General features: G+C 40.1%; 2 protein-coding genes across 4 annotated transcripts in view; both read right to left on the bottom strand.

Annotated features, from left to right (window-relative positions):
- dgki (diacylglycerol kinase, iota) overlaps positions 1-13,302 on the bottom strand; it is an 88,679-nt gene extending 75,377 nt beyond the window's left edge. The window contains exon 1 of the mRNA XM_083999595.1: positions 13,017-13,302. Within this exon, the coding sequence (XP_083855721.1) occupies positions 13,017-13,252 (236 nt within the window). The 5' untranslated portion in view covers positions 13,253-13,302. The remainder of the gene's footprint in view (positions 1-13,016) is intronic.
- creb3l2 (cAMP responsive element binding protein 3-like 2) overlaps positions 1-25,185 on the bottom strand; it is a 106,031-nt gene that overhangs the window by 46,280 nt on the left and 34,566 nt on the right. The window contains exons 10-12 of one of the 3 annotated variants that reach the window (XR_014596386.1): positions 24,823-24,952; positions 22,376-22,616; positions 19,312-20,731 (exon numbers count right to left, since the gene is read on the bottom strand). Coding sequence is in view for 2 of the 3 variants with exons in the window: in XM_083999580.1 (XP_083855706.1) it covers positions 20,656-20,731; positions 22,376-22,616; positions 24,823-24,952 (447 nt within the window). In the remaining variant the exon portion in view is untranslated. Of the gene's footprint in view, positions 1-18,687; positions 20,732-22,375; positions 22,617-24,822; positions 24,953-25,185 lie in introns of those variants that run through there. The other 2 variants (XM_083999580.1, XM_083999581.1) reach the window with 2 other exon arrangements.

Raw genomic sequence — 25,185 nt, 5'->3', positions numbered from 1 at the left:
AAATCCTCCTCAGTCTTTAACAAACTGCTTATTTTCTGTTTGACCTGGTCCTGACCTGACGCTGACTCCGCCCACTACGTACGATTGGCTCCTTTAATCTAAAACAAATGTGCATAATACAGTAATATAAAATAGCATTATAGCTATAGTTTTATTATATTTCCATTCAGTACCTGTTCATACAGAAGCCTCCACAGCAAGAGGAGTCATAGCTGTTTGTTAATGTGTTAATAAACATTTATATAGTGTGTTACAGATCATTTATGAACTGTTTGTGTTGTGTTTCTGAAGCTGAATGGGAGATAACAGAGGTCAGCTTTAGAAACATGGATGAAAAACATGAAGCAAACAGACGGTTTCAGCTGTTTGTTTTGTGTTGATCGGCTTAATTACTAAATCAGATGATGCGTTCAGGTGTCAGTAAAACTTCTTTAAAAACAGCCTGAACACACAGCTGTTTGAAGGACGTTCATGTGGCTGAAATACACCAGTCACAGCCTCATATTTTCTTTTCTTTTCTTTTTTTAAACAAAAACCATCTATATGCAGACTAACACAACTGAAAATGCAACTATGCATCTATAACTTGGGAATCACCCATGAATGAACTGGTGTAAACAGGAAGTGGATCGTCCACTCTGCAGATGATTTGCTAAAATATTTTTTGCAGATCACCTTCCTTGTTTTTTTGTATTTTTTTAAATTCTTTTTTTGAAAGAAATACTGTAAAATACTTCTGTATACTTCTGTATTACTTATAATGTAAAACACTTCTGTATTTTCTGAAAAATTACGTAAAAACGAGGAAAAGCAACAAGTTAAAATGAAATACAGAATTAAACTGACTTGGATTTTGGTATCTGTGTTGTTTCTATCCCTGAAGACAAGAGTGGTACGAGCCAATCAGAGAGCGACTGTGTTATTTACCATCCACACAACACACACACACACACAGTTGGAGTTTATTAGAAAATAAAACACACTCAGCAACAGCAGCAGCAGTGTTTTTAAAAAAGCTCTGGAGTCGTGTGAACAAAACAGAGCAGAAGAGATGTTTTATGTTATAAAGACTGTATCACCCGTATTATCAAGTTTAACTGATAATTTATCAATCGTTTATGATCAGAAATGCAAAAAAAACATCTCAGACTGAGTCATTGTCTTTGTGCATTCACCAGCAAATCACCACAAAGTAGTTCCTCCTCTTTGTTAACCCCATCCTCAATAAAAAAATACAACCAGAGACGTCGACGATGTACTGCTTTTAAATCCATTGACCCGTTATGTCTTCTGAATTATCCATACTTGCATCCAGCTTATACTCTCTCTCTCCTCCCCCCTCCTCCCTCCATCCCTCTAACGGGGGAGAGAGGGAGAGAGAGAGAGGGAGAGAGAGCATCATAAATATGCATGTATATCTGTTCATCCTTTCGGAGGATGAGAGGGGGAAATTGTGTCAGTGAGCCTTCAACAATTGGTGCTCTGATCGTCTGCTTAAAAATGCATGAGTGTCTTTAAGCTGCCGGGACTCTGATCCAACGTTCCAATAAATTTAACACAGACCGGCTACAACGCTACAACACACACACACACACACACACACACACACACACATTTATAAAACGGAAAGGTGAAATCCGGCGATCTGATTGGTTGTTAACCAATTCGGCTACTATTCTAAAGCCTTATCACAGCGTAAGCTATCACTCCGCGTCAGGCACGTATGACTGGTATGAATGGAAGTTGCAGTCCGTAGCAAAAGACAGCTGATGTTTTTACGATGTTAAAAAAATGGACAAAAGTAGTTGAATTCACATGTTTAAGGTGAACTTTAACCTCAGGGGAGGGTTAACAATGGTAGAGGGGACTGAGCAGTGACTTTCACCTGAAAAAAGCGTAGGAAAAGATGAGATGCAGAGCTACTTGGAGCTAACGTCTGGAGAGGTGGGACTATTTTATTCACAGTGAGGCTATTTTATTGGATAATATGTATTTCTGGTTGAATAAAACTACATGAAATTGATTGCGTATCCGTCTTTCATATTGTCTTTATTGGTAACCGTTTTATAAAAGCAATATATACACACACACCTGCTGCATAAAACAGAGTGTACAGGTGTGTTCAGGTGAGCGCTCACCTCTGTTTCCCCAAACTGGATGAAACACGTCCTCAGATGTGAGGAATCGAACAGGCGAATGGATCGATTAAAGGCCCAAACTATCTGTAAGATTCAGCGCACGGAAAAAATAACAGCAAACAAAGTACCACAACAACAGAAAAAGGCCTTAAACCCTCACACGTTTGGTAAATAAAAATAATTGTGGTGTTGTCACATGTGTTGCTAGGCGACTGGAGCTGCACTTTGTGAGCACAGCTGTTGATGCAAAGCACAAACAAATAAATAAATAAATAGGAAATCCTCTATAGACTACAGCGCTTCCTTTTTTGGTTCAGACCTCATGTCAGCAACAACAACAAGAGCTACAGTGACTGGTCACCTGTACACAGGTAACTGGAGGTAGGTAACACAGGTTATAAAGTAGTTTACAGGAAGTACAGGTTGATCAATACTTTAGGTCATTGCACACTGAGTCCGTTGCATTTTATTCGCATGCGTTTTTATTTTGTGCTCTAAATTTCGGAGAGGGAGACAAAATCGTCACGCAGTGATGCACTTTGTGGTTCTCTCACTTGTTGAGAAATGAAAGAGAAAAATTTAAATATTGTGTCCATCCTGAGAGGAGCCAACAGCGAGGGGATCTGCTGCTTGTAAATGAGCAGCGGAACTATCATGATCACTTCAACAGTTTATTTTAGGATGTCAGTGGTCCAGTTTGATAGATATTGATTATTAGCTCACACATTAAACAGAAGACGGACAATTTCCATGATCCTGAACAGCGGCTGGCGCACACACACACACAGATACACACACTCAGCGGTGAACAGCGGCTAGCACACGCACACACACACAGATACACACAGACACACACACTCAGCGGCGATCCCCCCCGCCCCAATCCCCCCTTCTTTCTCTCTCTCCAGCCTCGAAACTCTGATGTGATTGGTCAAAAGGTTTTTCACGGATGCGAAAAACGCATTAAATCGAACCTGTTCCGAAAACTTTTATGACGGACGAAAGTTTCGGACTCAGTGTGTAAACATGATCGACACAACATGAAGTCGAATTAATTTTTTGACGTGCGGCAAATTTCGGACGACAAAAACGGACTCAGTGTGCAAAGGCCTTAAGGATGTCACTATTATAGATTTTCGTGATTATTATGCATCAATAAATTTCATAACACTATGTGTAAAATCGAATATAGTCAAAATATAAATACATATAGGACCAGTTATTAAGAAGTGTTTGAAATATTTAAGTCATTTATTGTCATCTATACCAAATGTTTAAGTTTGTTTTAATCATTTTTTTAATTACAAATGACACGCTAACATTTAAATTCCTACCAATTCAGTGTTACATTAGATAAATGGACCAGTATCTGTGCATTTTCCTTTACCTTGGGTTCTGAGTCTGACATAATCTTTTTCGGAAAGTGGCGGTATTTAGGAATCTTTATGATCAATTAATTGTGGCGTTTGATTGTGAAAACAAGCAATCGTGACATCCCTAATCAATACTACCAATCAATACTTAATTCTCGAGGCTGAAGACGATTGACGGTTTAAAAAAACTCAATGGCAATAAATTGTTATGTACGTTTCTTTGCAGAGGATGCATTGTTATTAATATGACATCTTCAATACCTCCACAATACTAGGCTATACAAAAGCTAACACTCAAACATGTTCACCTAAATAAACACCCAATCACAAGCACTATTTAGATGGATGTGTCCAAGGATGCTGCATGCTGATTGGCCGATTAGATTTTGACTAATTCCTTTGGTAGTAAAATTAAGTATCAAATAACAGGGGTTGTCCAAACCTACTTCCTGTCACTGTTTGTCTAACGACTGCTCCCTGGACTATACACTGTGGATCAAAACCAAACCCTTTCAAAATAAAACGTCACTATCCTTTTGTTTGGTGCCATGAGACTATATATAAAGATGATCTGCCACCCTCAACTCCTCAACTCCTGTGTGAAATGTGTTGAGTGTCGTCCCCCCCGTCGTGTATAATGAGCACTTCTTCTGTTTTGGCCTTTCAAAAACTTAATTTCCCCGGGGGGAAGCCAGAGCTATTGTACTGCGGCGCTGATGTATTACACGGTTACACAATTACTGTACGCAGCGTGACATTACAGAGGTTTCTAAATCTGACGGATCAGTTTCCTTTTAGGCCGCTGACCTGAGAGCAGTGTTTATATGAAAACAGAATCAGATTTGCCTGTGAAATGTGACACTGGCCGCACCTCAGGCACTTTGTCTCAGACACAAATATTCACTTATTTGCATGGGTTTGTTTAAAAAGGAAAAACAAATGTCAAAAGATGTTGCCTCTGTGTTTTTTTTTTTTTTAGAGTGATACGATTAAAGCTTCAGGCAGCTGAGGAATCTTTTCTGGACTCAGAAGTTCAGCATCAATAAGCTGCAGCTGAGGCTCTGATTGTTAAAAATATTTCCAGAGACCTTAAATGCCTCATTCCTGGAAGTCACACAAGTGACCAGGTTTTATTTTTAGAGACAGAAAACTTTTTGTTCCTCTGTTAGGTAATACAGTCAGCGCTGGACTTAACGTTCCCATATCTGACACTCTCTAAGTTTCATTTTTAACGTGTTGATCCATAAAATCAACAAGCACGGCTGTTTCCTCTGGAGAAGCTGTGGGTTTGAAATGTCCTTCTTTTTTTTTAGTCTGCTTCTATTTTTGGTGAATTATGACTTAAAGGTGCTATAGTTTACACTTCTCCTGTGTTTTATTTTGAAGGTCTGATCCATAGGTAGATTTTATTTGTGGTTTTTTAAAACCCCCCCCCAAAAAAAACATCTCAGTTTAATGGAGCAGATTTCAGAATGAAACACTCAAAGAAACCAAATCCTGCAAGTTGTTGGGTGTGTCCAGGTGGTGAGGGGGCGGGGCTTTGTTGTGACATCACAAAGTGACAGGAAGTCCTGACGGCTGGTTTTAAGGCTCAGTTTCTGAATACAGGCTGTGTGCATTTCTCTGTGGACTGAGACTTTGATACTTTCACAGTATTAATATAGAACCTAGAGCTGCTTTATAATCACACTACACATGGACATCTACCTTTATACTGTATGGAGCTTTAACACAAACATCTACCTTTATACTGTATGGAGCTTTAATACAAACATCTACCTTTATACTGTATGGAGCTTTAATACAAACATCTACCTTTATACTGTATGGAGCTTTAACACAAACATCTACCTTTATTTTGAAGGAGCTTTAATACAAACATCTACCTTTATTTTGAAGGAGTTTTAATACAAACATCTACCTTTATTTTGAAGGAGCTTTAATCTCTTTAATCTACCTTTATGGAGCTTTCATAATAGAAACATCATGTAATTGCCTCGTCATCATTCCTCGTCTGCTCCTCCTTTTCCATGTATGTAGAGTCATTACACACCTGGCCTATTTTCCTGTCTCTCTCCATCTTTTTATACCCCTCCCTCCCTCCCTCCCTCCCTCCCTCTTCCTCCCTCCCTCTCTGTATTTCATCCTAATTGAAGGCTGAATAGTGAGTTTCATATTCAGGCGGCATCAGACGATGAAAGGCCTTTGATCAGTGTTTACCGCTGCAGGTGGTTGCTCAGCGGTGGCAACATGAGATGCATTTAATATCTGCTCTGCTCTTGTGTCTTTTTCTCCCTTTACTGTAAAAAGCCAGAGGTACATTGGACCCCGACGTTGTTGTTGTTTATATGTGAAGATGTGCTCTTTGCTGTAAACACTGGATAATGTTACGACATCCCGTCCCGTGGCAGTTTTTTGTGTTTCTGCAACATTTCCCACGAAGGCAGCAGCAGCAGCAGCAGCAGCAGCGGTGGTGAAATCTCACCGCCAGTAACCCGCCTGTCGAAACTAAGTGTTTGTTTCTTCTTCTTCTTCTTCTTCTTCTTCTACTTCTGTTGGGTAAAACAGTTGATGTCGGCATCTTTCAGTCAGAGGTCAGAGGTCTTGGGGTTGTTGGGCAGCTGGTGGCTTTACCAGGTGGTGGAGGTTTCAGTTTGTTAAAGGAATAGTTCAACATTTTGGCAAATTGGCCCATTTGCCATAATCCCTATAGGTTTGTTACCTTTAATTGTCGGTGCAAGCTGTTTTTAGAATGGTGGAGCAGAGCCGTGAGCTGCTCAGAGCTACGCTTCGTCGGAGGCTCATGGGATTTCTTGGTTTCCCTCATCAAACACACAATCCAACAACTCCACAACGCTCTGGTGGACAAGTTGTGACCTGCACATTCACCACACTATGAGATAATAACACAACGTTACCAGACAGAGTTGTTGTAGAGGGAAATTCATGCAAAACCGCTGATGCGCGTTCCCGTCAGGAACAGTTTTTCATCAAGCAGTCTCTGTATTTACCTCTAAAACAACTCTGTCTGGTAATGTTCTGTTATTATCTTACATGAGCCTCCGTAGCGTAGCTCTGAGCAGCTCGCGGCTCTGCTCCGCCGTTCTAAAAATAGCTTGCACCGACAATTAAAGGTAACGAACCTACTGCTATGACTATAGGGATTATGACAATGGGCCAATTTGCCAAAATATTGAACTATCCCTTTAAAGGACTTTAAGTTAGTTATTTCAGTTAATTTGATAGTTTTACGTGGGTTTTCTTTCTTATATGTTCTTTGATGATTGATTCATACCTATCTTATTCACGTCGTGATTGAAAATCTATCTTTAAATGTACTGTTTAAATGTGGACCCAAGTAAGACTATCAGTCTTTTTTTCGACTGCTTTGGAAATTAAACCTTCTAAAAGAAGTACCTGAAGTCTCTTTCATCATGTGTGGTTCTGCTCTGGTCTGAGGTCGGATACGAAGAGTTTCATCACACACACAAACAAACAAACAAAAGAAACAAACATCAGCTCTCTGAGGCTGTAACTGGATCCAGACTGAAGGAAACTCAAACTACGCACGACTGAAAAAAACCCAAATAAACAGGTTTGTATTTGCAGCAGCAGCAGCTTGGGCTTCTGACTGTTGCTCCATTGTTTTCTCCTCATTGATCCCGGTCACACTCGCTCTGAGTGATTATTCACAATTAACACGTGTGAGACTTTGTGAAATTCTCTGTGTAATGTGCGATTACATAACGTTGTGTTTTAACACAGTGAAGAGAAGTCACGGAGGATTTTCATGGCTGGAGAGACTCTTTCTAATGTAATAATGTTTATTTAAAGACGTATTCATTTTTTATTTTCATGTATAATTTAAGACGCTTGTTCCTTTATTACACAAGTGCATTGAGATCAGAGTGTAGAAACAGATCTACCAGATTAAAAGATGAAAACATTAATAAAATAAAATATTATAATGAAATGTCATTGATGCCAAATTCACTTAAGACATCTCAGTTTGTCATAAATCAGTGCTGATTATTGATCTGCAACCGGAGCTGAGAGCAGTGATCAAACGGCCACGTTGATCGATCGGAGGTCGTCGACTCGTCTCTGTTATTGATCGGGGTCATTTTTCCCAAGATGCCGCTCTGCTGTCGTTTCTAATGACCGACTGAATATTTCTAAACAAAAGAAACTGATGAAGATGACGAGGACGGGGAAGGATCGATCAGAAAACACAACTACACCAACACCGCCACTGCTGCTGCTCCATCAGGTTAATCAACTGTTGCATCAGGAGAAGAGATTATTGATTATTGATTATTGTTAATTGAGGATCCCCATTAGCCAACACAGAAAAGCCAGGCTAGTCTTCCTGGGGTCCTTTTCAAAAAGTTCAAAATAAAACTACAATACACAGATCCAGTTACAATAAAAAGAAAGGAAAAAAGGAAAGAAAAAGAAAGTTCTCCAAATGGTAACATAAACGACTAACTCTGAAGTCTGAAAAGTGATATTTTTATGTTAATATAAGTCTTAAATAGTTATATCTTCCGACAGCAATCACTTACATAGAGTGTTTGGTCTGAAACACGGGTCTGTCAGTCACTCTGCTCTGCTCTGAGTCGAGGAGAAAACTTTTCTCGTATCCTACAAGTTTTATCCAATGAGGAGAGAGAACGGCATGAAGGGCTGTGTGTGCAGCCAAGGGACGCCGTGAATGCGGTGACGTAGGGACGAGGACCAATAGATCCATGACGAGGGCGGGGGCTGCTAACTCCATCGGCTGACAAGACGTTATGGTGCGTTCAAGGCAACTCGTAACTCGTGTTTTTCCGACCTGTGAAGTCGTATCAGTTCGATCTGGTACGAGTTCACGGGTCAGAAGTTACGAGTGGCCGTTATAGTGACTTTCACAGGTAAAACAGGTCGGAAAAACACGAGTGGGTTGCCTGGAACGCTACAAAGTCGTAAGTTGTGACTTGAAGCTGTAATTTACGGTTTCAAAAGCCTGCCTGGAACGCAGCATTAGCCAAAACGACCGGATCGCTTACTTCTGCTTTAAATGCTGTCTTACTTGGAATAATCCTGATATTTAAAGGAAGAGAGTTCCATAACAAAATGGCTCTATATATACACAACAGTGCTTTTCATTGAATTAGTTCTTGGTCGTGGTAATGCAAGAAGCTCTGGTACTGTAGTGGTGAACATCAGCATTATAACCAATCTGACTAGAAAGAGCTGTAGGATACTTGTTGTGAATAATGTTTATATAACCTATCAATAACCTTCAGCCATCCAAGACAAGAATGCATTCGGTCAAGAACAATCAAGAGTAAGTCTAGCTAGCTGCCCTATTTTGAGCTGTTTGTAGTGTTGTTATAGCTCAGACTTTGGGTGCAGATAGAAGCTCAAATAACTGAACAATAATCAAGATGACACAACTCACACCAATAGTTAGCACGTTTCCTAACAGCAGCGATACTTCTACACATCTTGGCGACAATTTGATTGATATGTTCAGACCACAAAAGTGTATTATTGATAGCATGTCGGGTACATACGGCTGCAGCGTTTTATTTTGAAGGGTCGATGCTTCCTTATCAGACGGAGGAGATGAAGAAAGTGCGAGTGAGTGAGTGAGTGAGTCACTAAGTGAGTTGCAGCCGGAGCGGTTGACTAACCTGCTAACTGAAGTAACGTCTGACTAGCTGACTAACTGCTGGTCATGATACACACACACACACACACACACACACACACACTGCTAATGGCTTTCTGACTGTCATGCAGTCAGACGGGTGAGATGTCTAAGAATAGATAAAAGGAGGGACCGTATTCTGGGAACACACACACACACACACACACACACATAAACAGACAAAGTGTGACGAATGTCTGGCAGATAAGTTACGCGTGCCTTAGCTGCCATAAACACATAATACCTAACACACACACACACACAGACACACACAGACACACACAGACTCCCTTTGATGTCCAGCAGCATCATTTCTCAGCTCTTTCATTCTGCCACATATGGTAATTCACTTCTTGGCGTTGGCCACTTCAAAGCTTCAATGTGAACGACGCCGTCGTCGAGGCGCTGACCCGTTAACATTTCACATGTTTTTACAGGTCGGCCTCAGCAGGTTTGTACGGAAGCCCTGAGAGCCAAAAGACTCCAGAATAACTCCTCTGTTCAAAAGAGGAAAGTGAGTTTTGTTGTTGTGAATGTTTGTCTCTCAGGGCTTCCGTAGATTCGACACGACACGGCGCGTTAACCGAATCAAAAGAAACTCAAACTGATTTATTTCACTAATTAAAAAAAAGGCAGCACACACAAAAACATACACAAACACACATTCTTTCAGTCTAGTCTCTGACGCACAATTAACACACACACTGAGGATTAAAAAACACACACACACACAATAAAACCACAGGCCTGTGTTTCTGTTGCACAATAAGAGCAACATTAAAACCTCCTCAGTCTCCTGAGGTGAAATTAATCCGACTGGAGATTTCTTCATCTACAGGACGACGTGACTGGGAAAATGGATCTGCACATCGTCAGCCAGAACCGGAGCAGTGTCAATAAAGGTTCATTCAAAAGCGAATCCACCAAACAGGTCGCTATGTTCTTTTGGGGGGGTGTTTTCGCACCAGGTTGGTGTTGCCATGGCGTTTTCCGACTTCAACACGTGTGTCTCAAAAAATTGAATAAAAGCCGTGCAGAATGTGGATTTGGTTGAAGTTTCAAGGTTTTTATTGGTATTTAGCACTTATTTTATGTTTTTTGATTTGCACTTTTATCTATATTTATTGCTTTATCTTTGTATTATCATGTTAAATCCAGAATACTGTAGACACTGTGTTGTACTTTGTACTACTCTCAATGTGTCTGCACATTTTACAATGCATATGTCTCAAAAAACAGGATCAAATTCTTCAATGTTCGGATTTTTCTGATCAGATTGTTTTATTTTGGGGGATTTGGTTGAAGTTTAGACGTTTTTATTGGTATTTAACCTTTTTTGATTGGCACTTTTATCTATATTTATTGTTTTATCTGTTTATTATCAAGTTAAATCATAAACGCTGTAGAAACTGTTGTACTTTTTTTTTTTTTTCCAGATCAAATAAAGTCACCTCAGCCTGAAACTGTCAATGTGTCAAATACGAATGTTTTACAGGCTCGTATTATGACTGTATCCACACCTCCAAAACATCCAAAATGTCCCTTTATCCACTTCCACACCTCGGCTTCCTGCAGGTCGAACACCGACTCTTCACCTCACATCCACCAGCCTTTCAGAATAAAAGCGCAGAAACCACCATTGTGATAAAAAAAAAAAAACACCTCAGCTTCACTGCAGCGTTTTCCACCGAGGCAGCAACAGTTGTATCAGAACAAACTACCGATACGTCTGCAGCAGCGGAGGAAACTGAGGAGGAGGAGATGGTGGTGGTGGTGGTGGTGGTGGTGCTCCCCCAGGACACACACATCACACACACATCACGCACGTCACCGAGGACGGGGTTCCCCACGGTGACTGATGATGTTGATGATGATGATGAGGCAAGAAAAGCGTGGAGGAGTGGAGCCTCTCTGTGTTTAAAGACTCTGTGGATCTTCTTCCGTATAAAACACACACAGAATCAACAGGACACATCATCATCATCATCATCATCTTCATCATCATCAGTCGGCAGCTGGAGAGGTAATCTGATTACACTGCACCAGCCCTTCCTTTCCCTCAAACGAGCCACTTTATTGTGTTTTAATGTCTTTCTGTGTGTGTGTGTGATGCATATTTCATCTGATTGGTGGTTAAAGCTGAAACATGAACGAGTCTTTTATGCTTATAAGTGAAATTAATTCACCGTAAAGTTAACACAAACACACAACATTTAATTTATTATAAAAAGCGGAGGATGTGGATGTAACTGGGCCAGATTGAGATGAATGCAACAAGACGCAGAGAGAAAACTGAACCAGCAGAGTGCAATGTGTGAGTTTGTCGTTGTGTGTGATGCTGATGGTTGTGTTGTCATGTGTGGTGACTCTCAGGAGTGTGTGTGTGTGTTTGTGAGTGTGTTTGTGTGTGTTAAACTGTTGCTGCTGCTTTGCCACAGTGCCCCAAATCACACACAAACAAGTTAAAATGATTGATTTTAGTGTCTCTGTCTGCAGCGCAACACTTCCTGTACAGAGGCTGACACACATAGAAGCACTGATAGATAGATAGATAGATAGATAGATAGATAGATAGATAGATAGATAGATAGATAGATAGATAGATAGATAGATAGATAGATAGAACTATAGATAGATAGATAGAACGATAGATAGATAGATAGATAGATAGATAGATAGATAGATAGATAGATAGAACGATAGATAGAACGATAGATAGAACGATAGAACGATAGAACGATAGATAGATAGATAGAACGATAGATAGATAGATAGATAGATAGATAGATAGATAGATAGATAGATAGATAGATAGATAGCACACATTCCTGACAGTGACATTTCACAGCCAAAACTACTGTGTAAAGTGTGTGTGCGTGTGTGTGTGTGTGTTTGGTCTCTGGCCAGTTTTCACTATCAACAGCAGCTGCCAGTCGCACCGGGGTGTCAGGCTGCTGCTGGCATCCACACACACATGGACACACACACACACACACACACACGGACACACACAGACACACACTGTCCAAAAATCAATATTGTTTCTCCCCCACCCCAACAACGGCTACAACAACACCACAGGGAAATGAACACACACTTCACTCACATTGTTGTGTATGCAAAAAGAAAAAATTGTTTGGATCCATCATTGACATGGGTCAGTGTGTGTGTGTATGTTGTGTATGTGTGTGTTTAACATGGACAAACCTACCTACACACAGCTAACCACCACACCACCACCACCACAGCAGCAGCAGCAGCAGCAGCAGCAGGTGTAGCTGCTAGGTCACTATTTAGCTTTTAAACTGGGAGAAGAGCATCAGATTATAATCTCCCCCAACACACACACACACACACACACACACACACACACACACACACACACACAAACACACAAACACACACACTGCCTTGTGTTTGTTTATAAGCTGCAGCTAGCTTATAAACATGTCATTCCCACAGTAGCATTAGCTTAAAACAAGTGAAAATGGGTAAAAGAAAGAAATAAAGAAATGACACATGAGGACAGACGGATTAAAATAAATAAATATATAAATAAACAAAATAAATTAAGACATGACACAGTGGGACAGACAGATAATAATAAATGAACTAGAGAATGCATTTCCTGAAGGAAATACGGGTGAATGCTGAAAGCTGGAAGCTGAATGAATCAATTTAGCTATATAGCGGCTTTAAAAAAAAAAACCAAGGTCGCTTTACAGTGGATAAAATATATAAAGCTAGATATGGATATAGATAACTAAAGCCCTCCATCCCATCCATCCATCCATCCATCCATCCACTCACCGGTACGAGGTCTGCTTCCTGAACGCCAGTCCCCTTAGTTTCTCCTCCAGAGTCTCCTGCTCCATGTCGGGCAGGCTGCCGCTGAACGTGTCGCTGCAGCAGCCGACGGCGGCTTCCTCCGAGCCGGCTGCGGACTCTGAGTCTCCCCCGTCGGCTCCCAGGGAGGCCAGGCGACCGCTGAAACTGGCCGACGTCGCCGGGCTACTACGGTCCTTCGTTTTCGGTTGGGGGTCCATGCTGGTCCCGGTCCCGGTCCTGGTGGTCCTGGTCCTCCTGTACCTGGTCCTGGTCCTGGTCCCGGTCTCCCTCCTCCTGGCTGTCTGGACCCCCGTCTTCTCTCGCTCGGTCCCCCCGGGGCTGGTGGTTGTGTGTGGTGGGGGGACACGGGAAGGGGGTTCCGGGGGGCGGTAACGGCCGGTAACACGGTGCCGTTGGCCGCCGCTGCCGCTGCCGCTGTCGTCGCTCCGTCCGTTAGTTTGAATTTGACCGTTGTGACTTGTGACCGTTGACTGCCGTTTTAAATATACCGCAGTCAGGTAACGGCAGCAGCACGCGCCGCCTCAACAGACAGATACAACAGAACAGACAGGAGCTGCTGCAACAACTCAACTCACGAGCTCCTCCGTCCTGAACCAACAGTCAGTCAGTGAGCGACGACGTCAAGCTGGTGACGCCGCGCCGGAACAGGGGCGGCTTAAAACTTCAAAATAAAAGCCCGAACGAACGTTTCCTCAAATTAATATAAGGGATTATTGGAGAATTTAATGAATAAAATAATCTTTTTTACAGTTGTGCTCATAAATACTGATTATAAAAAGCTAGAAAAAGATGAATATATCATTTAATGACACAATTTGAATATCCTAGGTCTTTTATTTTATAAAGAGTACCGTTTTTACTTTAAAATATTATAGCCTACTGTAAGTATTTAGTATTTAGTATTTATTTATTTGCACCATAAAAAACGACAATTACAAAAAACAGAAATGAAACAAGAATAGTAAGTGCAGGAGAGGTTAAAAAACCCTACATGGGCTTATAAGAAGCACCTCCCCAAGAAATATACACATTCAGAAGATAAATCAACACAACAATAGGAGAAAGCAACAACAAAATAACAACAAAAAAGGAAGCAATACAAGTGCCATTTTATAGCACACACACCGTAAGTTTTACTTTAAATATATATTTTATATATTATTTGCGACTTGTTGTACTTTTTTTTTTTTGTTTATTTAGTCTGGGAAGTGAAGCTCCACAACACTATTTCTGTTTTTCAGACCTGGTATAAAAAAATAAAAAATAAAATAAAAACTACATTTTACCATTAGGAAATATCTGATGAATGAGAATATCAGATTTATTTCTACAAAATCGTAATCTAAAATGTCTTAGTAGATTCAATGAGGAGTTAATTCAAATTATTTGCTAACTGTTAATTGTACTGCTAATTGTAGATATTTAAAATCGTTTAGATACCAATTTGATCCCTTAAATGTGAAATTGGATTATGATTTGCAGTCTAAAATAAGATGAACAGTTTTCTACAAAGCACGCTTTTAAATTTTAAATAGGCTATATATAACATGCAAATGCAGAATATGAATAAATAATCTATGCTGGTTCATTATGATGTGATTTCTGTAATTCTCATGTTTTATGTATGAGCAGACTGAGCATTTAACCTTGAACTGCTTTTAAAAAAGGGGCTTTTATTTTCCAAAACATGACCGGAAGTGGAGTGTTTGTATCGTTGTGCCATGACACAGATTTTAAAAAGCTGCAAGAGCGCGAGCTGCCGTGAGGGCGGCGACAAGAAACGGCGTTCACTCATAATAACTATAACTGCATCATCCATCCATCCATCCATCCGTTCATCCCTCCATCCATCCATCATCCATCCATCCACCCATCAGGCCCAGGGGACCGGCAGTGTGGCATTGTGGGATACTCCCACTCCTCCTCCTCCTTTCTGCAGCATCATCAGTCAGAAAGTAGGGCAGAGGGTGAGCGTGCACGAGCGAGCACACGCACGCACGCTGTCAGTATCTCACTCTCAGACTCTAATCACACACACACACACACACACACACACAGTCCATATGCTGCAAGTATGTGTGTGTGTTAGTGTGTGTGTGATGTGTCAGGGCTGTGATGCTCCTTGGTTTACGTCTTGTTACTGTAGTTTGCAGCAGCAGGGGTTCAGACTACTCCACATCTGGCCACATCTGTCTGCTCCTCTCTGTGACTGGCTGACCTGCCGTGAACTCAGCGACCTTCCTGCTCCACATGAGGAACATCTGTCTGCATCTGTCTGCTGCCACTCACCGTGTGTAATGGGACGACACGACAGGACAGGACAGGACAGGACACACACTCATGTATATGTTCAGCCACAGGCCATGTGTGTGTGTGTGTGTGTGTGTGGTCGACTCGTCACCTCTGATTGGTTATATGTCAGAAACACAAACGAGGCATATTTACCCAGTGAAATGTAAACTAGTGGAACAAACACATTTACAGTGTTTTACCTCCACACACACACACACACACCTGAGGCCACTGGTTATACAGCGCACATTAGACTTGTATAGTTCTTGAGACCGGTCTCAAGACCACTTTTTCTTGTCTCGGTCTCGGTCTCGGGTCTCTTGGTCTTGCAATGTCTCGGACTGGCAGAACGGTCTCGAAGGGATTTGTAGTCTACAACAGAGGTTCTCAACTAGTCTCACTCTGGGCTCCACATTTTCCCATGGTCGCGTCATAAGTCGCGACCCACTTTTATAGAATTCAAACCCAGATTTTTTTTTAAAGCCTTTAAAAACTCATTTTGCTCTTTATTGAGCAAAGTGCATTTCAGAGCACATGAATGAAACTGAGGAGGACCATGACAACTGCATGTACGGAAGTTAATAAAAAAATATCAAACTGCACAAAATGGAGACCAACAAAACGATATATTTGACTTCTAATGCATCTCTGCATTCAGAGCATATCCACAATAAATATCAAATTGCACAAAATAAAGACCCACAAAACAAAACAAGATTCACTGCATTCAGGCCACATTAAAGGTGTACAGAAATGGCCGTTTGTCCTGTTTGTCGCGCCGAGTTGTCACGAGCTGCAACACGAGTTTACCCGAGTGAGGAAAACGAATTTGATTGGTCGTTATCGAGCGGGCGGGATATTCAAAGCTTGGGGCGAGCCCGAGCTCCGTGTGTGTGTGCGTGTCTCAGACGTTGAATGACGGATTACGGATCCAATATCAGTGGCTGGTGAATCATGTACAGGCTGACGTATAATCCGTGCGCCTGCATTATCCAATGCGAAAAAAAAAATACACACTTTCATCCCGGATTTACTCAAAAATAGAATTTTGCACAAAGTTTGGCCTACATCGTCTGAAAGATGAGTTATCACATTAATTTTATCACCCAAAGTGGGCTCAAATTCAATTTTCTTTTCTGTACACCTTTAATAAGAAACTGAGGAGGAGCATTACAACTGCATGTGTTTATGTGTCTCGTGTGCCTTTCAATATAAGTTATTTTTCAAAATAAAAGACATATCCAAATATGGTGTAACTAGTTGGGGTTTTTTTTGGTCTCGTTCTCGGTCTCGGCCTTGAGCTCAACTGGTCTTAGTCTTGACTTGGTCTTGGTCTTGGTCTTGTCTTGTCTTGATACTCTCTGGTCTTGGTAGTGTCTTGGTCTCCGTTCAGGCGGTCTTGACTACAAGTCTAGCGCACACACACACACACACACACACTTAGTCCTGTGAACAGTGGAGTGCAGGGGTCAAAGGTCAAATCCCTGCACCAACAGGACGTTGAGTCTTTCACTGTAACTTTCTGCTTCTTGTAAAAACATGTTGAAGATTTCAAAAGTCATCCTCCATCTTAAAAAAAACCTGCACTTCACTTCACAGGCTTGTTTTTTTGGCAGAAGACGTGTTTTTAAATTAAGATTTTTTGGTTTGATAAAACGAGCAGAAACTCAACTGGAATCACAGAACAGGTTTCATTTGGCAACGGAAACCAAATCTCTTTCTCTCTTCGGGTTATCCAGTCTGATTTCCAAGGAAATACCCAGAAAAAAAAACAATAAAAAGCAATGACGCAATGACGTGTTGGTGTTATGAAATCACTTTCTTTCTTTCTTTTTTTACCAAGAACTGCAGCCAAACATAGACAAGAAGCCTCAGGTGGTTGGAAAACCTGAGGAGAGTGAAGGAGAAGAAAGAAAGAAAACAATCCCATAATCCTTTCTCCAATAATAAAATCAGATTTCTTCACCTTCTGTTCTGTTCATCACCTGTTTTTCCAGAAACTCTGCTCAGTTATTGATGTCAACTCCATTACAACTAGACATGGTGAAGCAGCATTTAGCTGTTATGCTGCAAACAACTGGAACAAACTACCAGCAGAACTGAGATCAGCCCCAACTGTGAGCATCTTTAAATCCAGGTTAAAAACATTTCTCTTTTCATGTGCTTATAGCTGAGCTCTGAGAACTTTAGACTCTATCTATTTTCTTTTCTTTTACTTTTTATTTGCTCCTGCTTTTAATTTTGTGTTTTTGTTTTTATGCAGTGTTATGCTGTTTTTCTTTTTTATGTTTTGTCTTTATGTAAAGCACATTGAGTTGCCTTGGTATGAAATGCACTATATAAATAAAGATGCCTTGCCTTACAAATGAGTTGCTGTAGCTGTAACAGTAACTGTAACTGTAACTGTAACTGCTGCTGCTCAGCTTCATTGTTGCTGTTGTGCAGCTCTGGGATTGCTGTCAGAGCAATTTGCGGCGCTACGTCCGTCTCATGAGGCGCCGCCGCTGCTGCTGATGACGACGGTGATCTATTTTAAGGATCCTCGTCGATGAAGCTCCGTGTGTTTTCATGAGACTCCTCTCTGTCCTAATGGAGTTTGGGCCTTAACTTAATTTAAAGTTGTAAAAAAAAAACACGTTGAAACCTGAAAGAAGTTGTTATATGTTCTGTGTGGAAGCAGCTGTTTGAGTTATTGATCTATTGATATGTGGAGAGAGATTTTAGAGAAAACATGTTGCTATGAAAGGATATCTGATTAAATTATGTGTTTTAAATGCCTTTTAAATGCACTGGATGCCTTGATCAATAAAAACTAGATTTAATCACTAAGAATAAGAATAAAAAGTTAACAAACTGTCGGGCATTGGGGTAATGATGTGTAGAAGAACAATTTACAAAGAATTGGTACAAATTGGATTCATAAATTTGTTGAAATTGCTTCATAAAACATTTCTTTATTTCATTTGTGAATATTGATTCTACTATGTTTTCTTCAAACTATTTTTAAATGGTTTATTTAAGTACAAAAATGTTCTTTTGATTAGTTTTTATAGTCCATTTAAAACAATAGTTTGTGGTTTAATCTGTGACAAACCATTTTAAAAACATTGGTTTATAAAACAATGCTGCAGCCTTTTATGATGTTTTTCATATATTGTGTTTTACAGTGTACATAGTTCTCAGTCTGCACTCTGGTGTTTATGTGGTAAAACTAGAAATACAATCTATTATCATCACAATGCCACTGTTTATTTTAGTAAGAGCAGCAGACACCCAGAAGAAATCATCAACAACAATCCCATCATGAACAGACCACACACAGAAACAGGAAGTATGCTTTTACTAAGGAAAATACTTTATTCATTCGAATGCAAAAAGACAGAAAGTCCGAGTCAGGTGACTTTTACACAGAAGCAACATTTTTAAAATTTAGAAAAAACGCTCCACTTGGCTGCTTTAAAGTCTCACGCTTTACTACAAGAGAATTTCAAAATAAAATCCAGTATCTATCTCCTGCACAGGAATGTGTCGGTTCCTTAAACCCTCAGAAACCGCAACAATAATAATAATAATCTTTGCTTTACCAGGGAGGAAGTGAATCCTAACGACAGCAGCCACTGATCTACGAAGATATACGATATAAAAACGATGTGTTCTCGTCTCTGAACTGGGCTGGGATCTGTTTAAGTTCACCCTCTCTGCTCTAAAAACAAATATCTGGGCTTCGGTTTAATCTCAATAAAAATGGGCAACGTCATATTTACAACTTGGATGCACAGACAGTGAAGTGGCCTCGCGTCTGGTTTGCTCTGTAACACATCAAAGAACATGTTTGAATAAAGCTCAGAAATGTTCCTGTAATAAATTCAGCTACAGCTCAAAGACTTTTAAAGCCACGATCTGTGAATCATCATCAAACTGAACGCTGCTGCGCCGCCTCACGTTCATAATTTATCAACTCAACAACTGCATCCAGAATAGACCGGGAATGAATTATGGATTTGTTTTTAACCCACAGATGCCAGGCACATTTAGACTTCCTTATTTATTAACAACACATATTTACAAAAATAAATCCTTTTCTTTTTTTTTTGTAATATTTCTGGGAAGAAATATATTTTTTGGCAAATGCTGAAGAAGTAGCAGATAAAGTTTGCAAAGTGAAGAAGTAAAGGTCAAAAGATCTATAGTGCAGGAAGTGAAATCTGAAATCAGGTGCTTTTACTGCTCACTAATTAACATACGTATCAATCATCTCCTTCTAACTCTATTTGTCAATTAAGATGTGTTTACTGACCAAAATCCAAACTAGCTCCTTTAGAGCTAAGTCATTATGAGGATCCCTACATCTCAAATATAAACACTGTAAAAAATAATCCACTTTTTGCCCTTTTTCCGTTCGCAAACCTTAATTTTTGACTGGATTTAAAAAATATTTCAGTCAATTTAATGTGAAAAAAGTGGAAGATTCGATTTGATCCCTAATGTAAATATCCAAAATATGATTTTTACAATTGTCAGAAGATTAATGAAAATGACATTTGGTCATCAACTGCCTTAAATATCCCATAATATTCACTTGATTTTTCCGTATAAGCGCAGGAACCTCGAGCTAAACCCTCGATGTGCGAAATCTTGAGTCAGACAAAGACATATGAACAATATACATATAAAAGAGTACAATAAAATAAATCACAAAATACAGTATGAACACAAATAAAGTATCAAAATGTGAAGTATGCGTTACTGAAATCGAATAAAAACATTTTATATTAAAAAGAAATACAACTACAAAAGAGAAATACATTTTTGAAAAAAAAACATAAAGGTTTCTATAAATACAGAGGTCCTCGTCAGTGTCCTGTAAAAAGCCTCACGTCATAATTTAAGACACTTTACACTGGAATTTAATTTTCCCTCGATCTGTTTTTTTTTATTATTTATCTGAATGTGGTTTTTAACAGTGTTTCAAGCCGGATCCATTAAGATGACTAAAACTGGTGAGTTGAGTTGTGTAAAAAATATTCAGTGCAACTTTTACTTCAGGAATTAAGGCAACCAGTGCCCTTTGTTATTATTATTATCATCATTATTATTATTAATATTATCAATATTATTAATATTAATTATTACAGTGTACAGTGATTTGAAAAAAAATGACCTTAAACAATCAGCAGTGGGAACTACTGTATGAGGTTTGCTCCAGGACACTGAACCATGCTCTAGAGGGGGAAGGTCAAAGGTCATTATGGGGTGTAGAGGAGGTCGGGTGGAGGGTGGGGAGGGGGGAGGGGTGTTGACGTCGACCTCATGAGGTCTCGTTGACCGTTCGCTCCAACTCTAAAACTTTACTACTGCTTTCATTCGTCCTCTGCTCCAGAGACCTGAGGGAGAGAAGACACAGGTGAGACAGAGGTCAACTGGGGTCAACAAGGTCAACAGAGGTCAAGTGGGAATGTTTCTTGATCAAATGTTGAAAAAGATGCACAGTAATGACATAAAATGGCTACAAAGAGACAAAAAGGTAACAAGAAGACACAAAGTGACTACAAAGAGACACAAAGTGACTATGAAGAGACAGAAAGTGACTACAAAGAGATACAAAGTGACTACAAAGAGACAGAAAGTGACTACAAAGAAATACAAAATGACTAAAAGAGACACAAAGTGACTACAAAGAGACAGAAAGTGACTACGAAGAGACAGAAAGTGACTACAAATAGATACAAAGTGACTACAAAGAGATACAAAGAGATTGCAAAAAGATACAAAGTGACTACAAAGAGACAAAGTGGCTACAAAGAGACACAAAGAGATACAGCATCACCTGAGGGAGAGAAGACACAGGTGAGACAGAGGTCAACTGGGGTCAACAAGGTCAACAGAGGTCAAGTGGGAATGTTTCTTGATCAAATGTTGAAAAAGATGCACAGTAATGACATAAAATGGCTACAAAGAGACAAAAAGGTAACAAGAAGACACAAAGTGACTACAAAGAGACACAAAGTGACTATGAAGAGACAGAAAGTGACTACAAAGAGATACAAAGTGACTACAAAGAGACAGAAAGTGACTACAAAGAAATACAAAATGACTAAAAGAGACACAAAGTGACTACAAAGAGACAGAAAGTGACTACGAAGAGACAGAAAGTGACTACAAATAGATACAAAGAGACACAAAGAGATACAAGGTGACTACAAAGAGGCACAAAGTGACTACAAAGAGACACAAAGTGACTACAAAGAGACAGAAAGTGGCTACAAAGAAATACAAGGTGACTACAAAGAGACACTAAGTGACTACAAAGAGATACAAAATGGCTACAAAGAGATACAAGGTGGCTACAAAGAAATACAAGGTACAACGAAGAGATACAAAGTGGCTACAAAGAGATACAAAGTGGCTACAAAGAGATAAAAAAAAACTGACTACAAAGAGACAGAAAGTGACTACAAAAGAGATACAAAGTGACTACAAAGAGATACAAAGTGACTACAAAGAGATACAAAGTGGCTACAAAGAGATAAAAAAAACTGACTACAAAGAGACAGAAAGTGACTACAAAAGAGATACAAAGTGACTACAAAGAGATACAAAGTGACTACAAAGAGATACAAAGTGGCTACAAAGAAATACAAGGTACAACGAAGAGATACAAAGTGGCTACAAAGAGATACAAAGTGGCTACAAAGAGATAAAAAAACTGACTACAAAGAGACAGAAAGTGACTACAAAAGAGATACAAAGTGACTACAAAGAGACAGAAAGTGGCTACAAAGAAATACAAAGTGACTACAAAGAGATACAAAGTGGCTACAAATAGATACAAAGTGACTACAAAGAGACACTAAGTGACTACAAGGAGATACAAAGTGACTACGAAGAGATACAAAGTGACTACGAAGAGATACAAAGTGACTACAAACAGATACAAAGTGACTACGAAGAGATACAAAGTGACTACGAAGAGATACAAAGTGACTACAAAGAGATACAAAGTGGCTACAAAGAGTGTGTGTTGTTACCTGTGCAGGTCCAGCAGCAGGTTTTTCTGCGTCTGCGTGTCGTTGCTGTTATTCCTGAACGGCGGGTGTGTCTCCACCCGGCTGGGCTCGGCCACCACCTTCTGTTGCTCCGAGTGACGCCACGCCGCCATGACGACGGCGGGCGCGTCCTCCCAGCCCTGGTCGGGATACTCTCCACCCAGGCCGAGCAGGTGAGGCTGAGGCTCGTCCTCGAAGGTCGACAGCAAACTCCTCGACTTCACTGAGGAGCAGAAACATGAGCGATGAGCCGAGGTTAATTTATTGATTTTATTCTTTTTTATTTAAAGGTAGAGTCTGCACTGCAAAAACTCAAAATCTTTCCAAGAATATTTGTATTATTTCTTGTCAAAATGTCTAATTTCCACTCAATACTAACCTCTTTCCACTTAAAATAAGACTCATCACCTAAAAATGTACTTGTTTTTAGACAGTTTTCACTTCTTTCAAACTAATTTTCAATATTGAAATAAGTAGAAACATCTGCCAGTGAAAACAAGATTTTTGTGCTTGTAATATGAAAGAAAAACTTGATCCACTGTCAGATTTTTCTACTTATTTCAAGTGAAAATATGCTTGAAAAAAGTAAAAAGTGTCTAAAAACAAGCTACTTTTTAATGTGATGAGTCTTATTTTAAGTGGAAAGAGATTAGTTTTGACTAGAAATGACATTTTGACTAGAAATAAGGCAAATATTCTTGGTAAGATTTTGAGTTTTTGCAGTGTGGAGTTTTGTTCGTTGCAGATTGTAAACAAAACATTGAAACTCGGCCCCTCCTCTCGGGCTAAGCTGTGTAGCCTCCTGCCCCAGACAGCAGCGGTTGTCATGACGACAAAGGAAATGAAATACAGTCCGACTGAAGCGCTGGAGCCGTGGGCCGATAGCCGACCGCCACCAACACCGGGAGCCTCTGGTGTTATGTTGTTATGCCGTTGTGGTGAGCTGGGAAGACGGTGTTAGCGGCGGATGCTAACCTCAACCGCTAGCCGAAGTTAGCATCGAGCTAGCTCACTACAACGACCCTAATACTTGTTACCAGTCGAGGCTTTAGTTGTCGGTGACGGTCAGGAATCGGTCCGCGGCTTCAGTGCTTCACTCAGACTGTATTTCTTTTTCTTTGCGGTCCTGACTGCTGCTGCTGCTGCTGAGAAAGAGTGACGTGCTAGCACTCGTTAGCATCAGAGACAGCTAGTGCGGCTAGCAGCCCTGAGCCTCCAACTCTGCTGCACGTAGCTTCACCTGAGCTCCGTCATTGGCAACACTGCAAAAACTCAAAATCTTTCCAAGAATATTTGTCCTATTTCTTGTCAAAATGTCTCATTTCTAGTCAAAACTAATCTCTTTCCACTTAAAATAAGACTCATCACCTAAAAATTGATAATTTTCACTTGTTTCAAACAAGTTTTCAATTGAAATAAGTAGGCCTAGAAAAATCTGCCAGTGAAAGCTAGTTTTTTGTGCTTGTAATAAGAAAGAAAAGTAAAAAGTGTACTTTTTAATGTGATGAGTCTTATTTTAAGTAGAATTAGATTTGTTTTCACAGGACTAGAAGCCCATAGGTGATGACTAAGACAGATTTCATTTGTATAAGTCTAATGTTTATTTTTGGCCACAAAACTCCAGACCCAACCTTTAAAAAAGAAAAAAAAGTTGTATTGTTTTATAGAAACTGAAACTTTTAGACTGAACACACCCTGTGGCACAAACACACAACATCCTACACACACTGTATTATGTATGTGTGTGTGTGTGTGTGTGTGTGTGTGTGTGTGTGTGTGTGTGTGTGTGTGTGTGTGTGTGGGCAGGATCGGGAAGGAAACTGGATTTCATTGTTAAGAAAATTATATCAGGTCTTTATTATAAAAGTGTTGTGTGTTTGTGTGTGTTTGTGTGTGTGTGTGTGTGTGTGTGTGTGTGTGTGTGTGTGTGTGTGTGTGTGTGTGTGTGTGTGGGAGGAAGCAGTTTGAGGTCACCTCCTGTAATCAGTGTGTGTAGCTGCTGTTTGTGGGAGGAATCTGATTATTGGTGATGTTCTGATGGACGTCCACAGATTCACAGCTGATGATTCATCACAGTGGAAACAGCAGGACAGTGTGTGTGTGTGTGTGTGTGTGTGTGTGTGTGTGTGTGTGTGTGTGTGTGTGTGTGTTTACGACTCAACATATTCTCACTCTGACTCTTTAGCGCCGTGTTTCTTTATTCGTCTCTTTTATTTAAACCCTCGATCAAAATACTTTCTAACTCTGATAAGAAAAGTTGAACATATTGTAATGAAGTTGCCCTCAGTGTGTGTGTGTGTGTGTGTGTGTGTGTGTCTGTGTATGTTACAGTGTGTGTGTGTGTGTGTGTGTGTGTGTGTATGTGTGTGTGTGTTGCAGTGTGTGTGTGTGTGTGTGTGTGTGTGTGTGTGTGTGTGTGTGTGTGTTACCTGTGGTTGTGTACGACTCTTTGAGCGCCGGCTGTTTGGAGGCGAGGCCGGACTCGGTGATGGAGGAGCAGGGAGTCAGACCGGAGGGGTAGAAACTCCCCAGGAAGAGGGCGAAGCACAACACCACCACCTGAGAGATGGAGAGATGGAGAGAGGATGGAGAGAGAGAGAGAGAGAGAGAGATTGATTTAAAAAATGTTTAATAAGCCTTTATTTGCCCTTTTTTATCACAATTTTTCTGTTGCTAATCACAAATTACAACAAAGAGAAAACTAAATGGATGATGACACAGAAAAATAAAAACTTCTTGAAGTACACACTAAACCACACTAAAGAGAGAGAGAGAAAGAAAGAAAGTAAGAA

This window comes from Trachurus trachurus (genome assembly GCF_905171665.1).
Source record: "Trachurus trachurus genome assembly, chromosome: 23".
In the NCBI taxonomy this organism is placed as follows: Eukaryota; Metazoa; Chordata; class Actinopteri; order Carangiformes; family Carangidae; genus Trachurus; species Trachurus trachurus.
The sequence above is the reverse complement of the archived record's forward strand: the minus strand, read 5'-3'. Positions and strand labels throughout refer to the sequence as shown.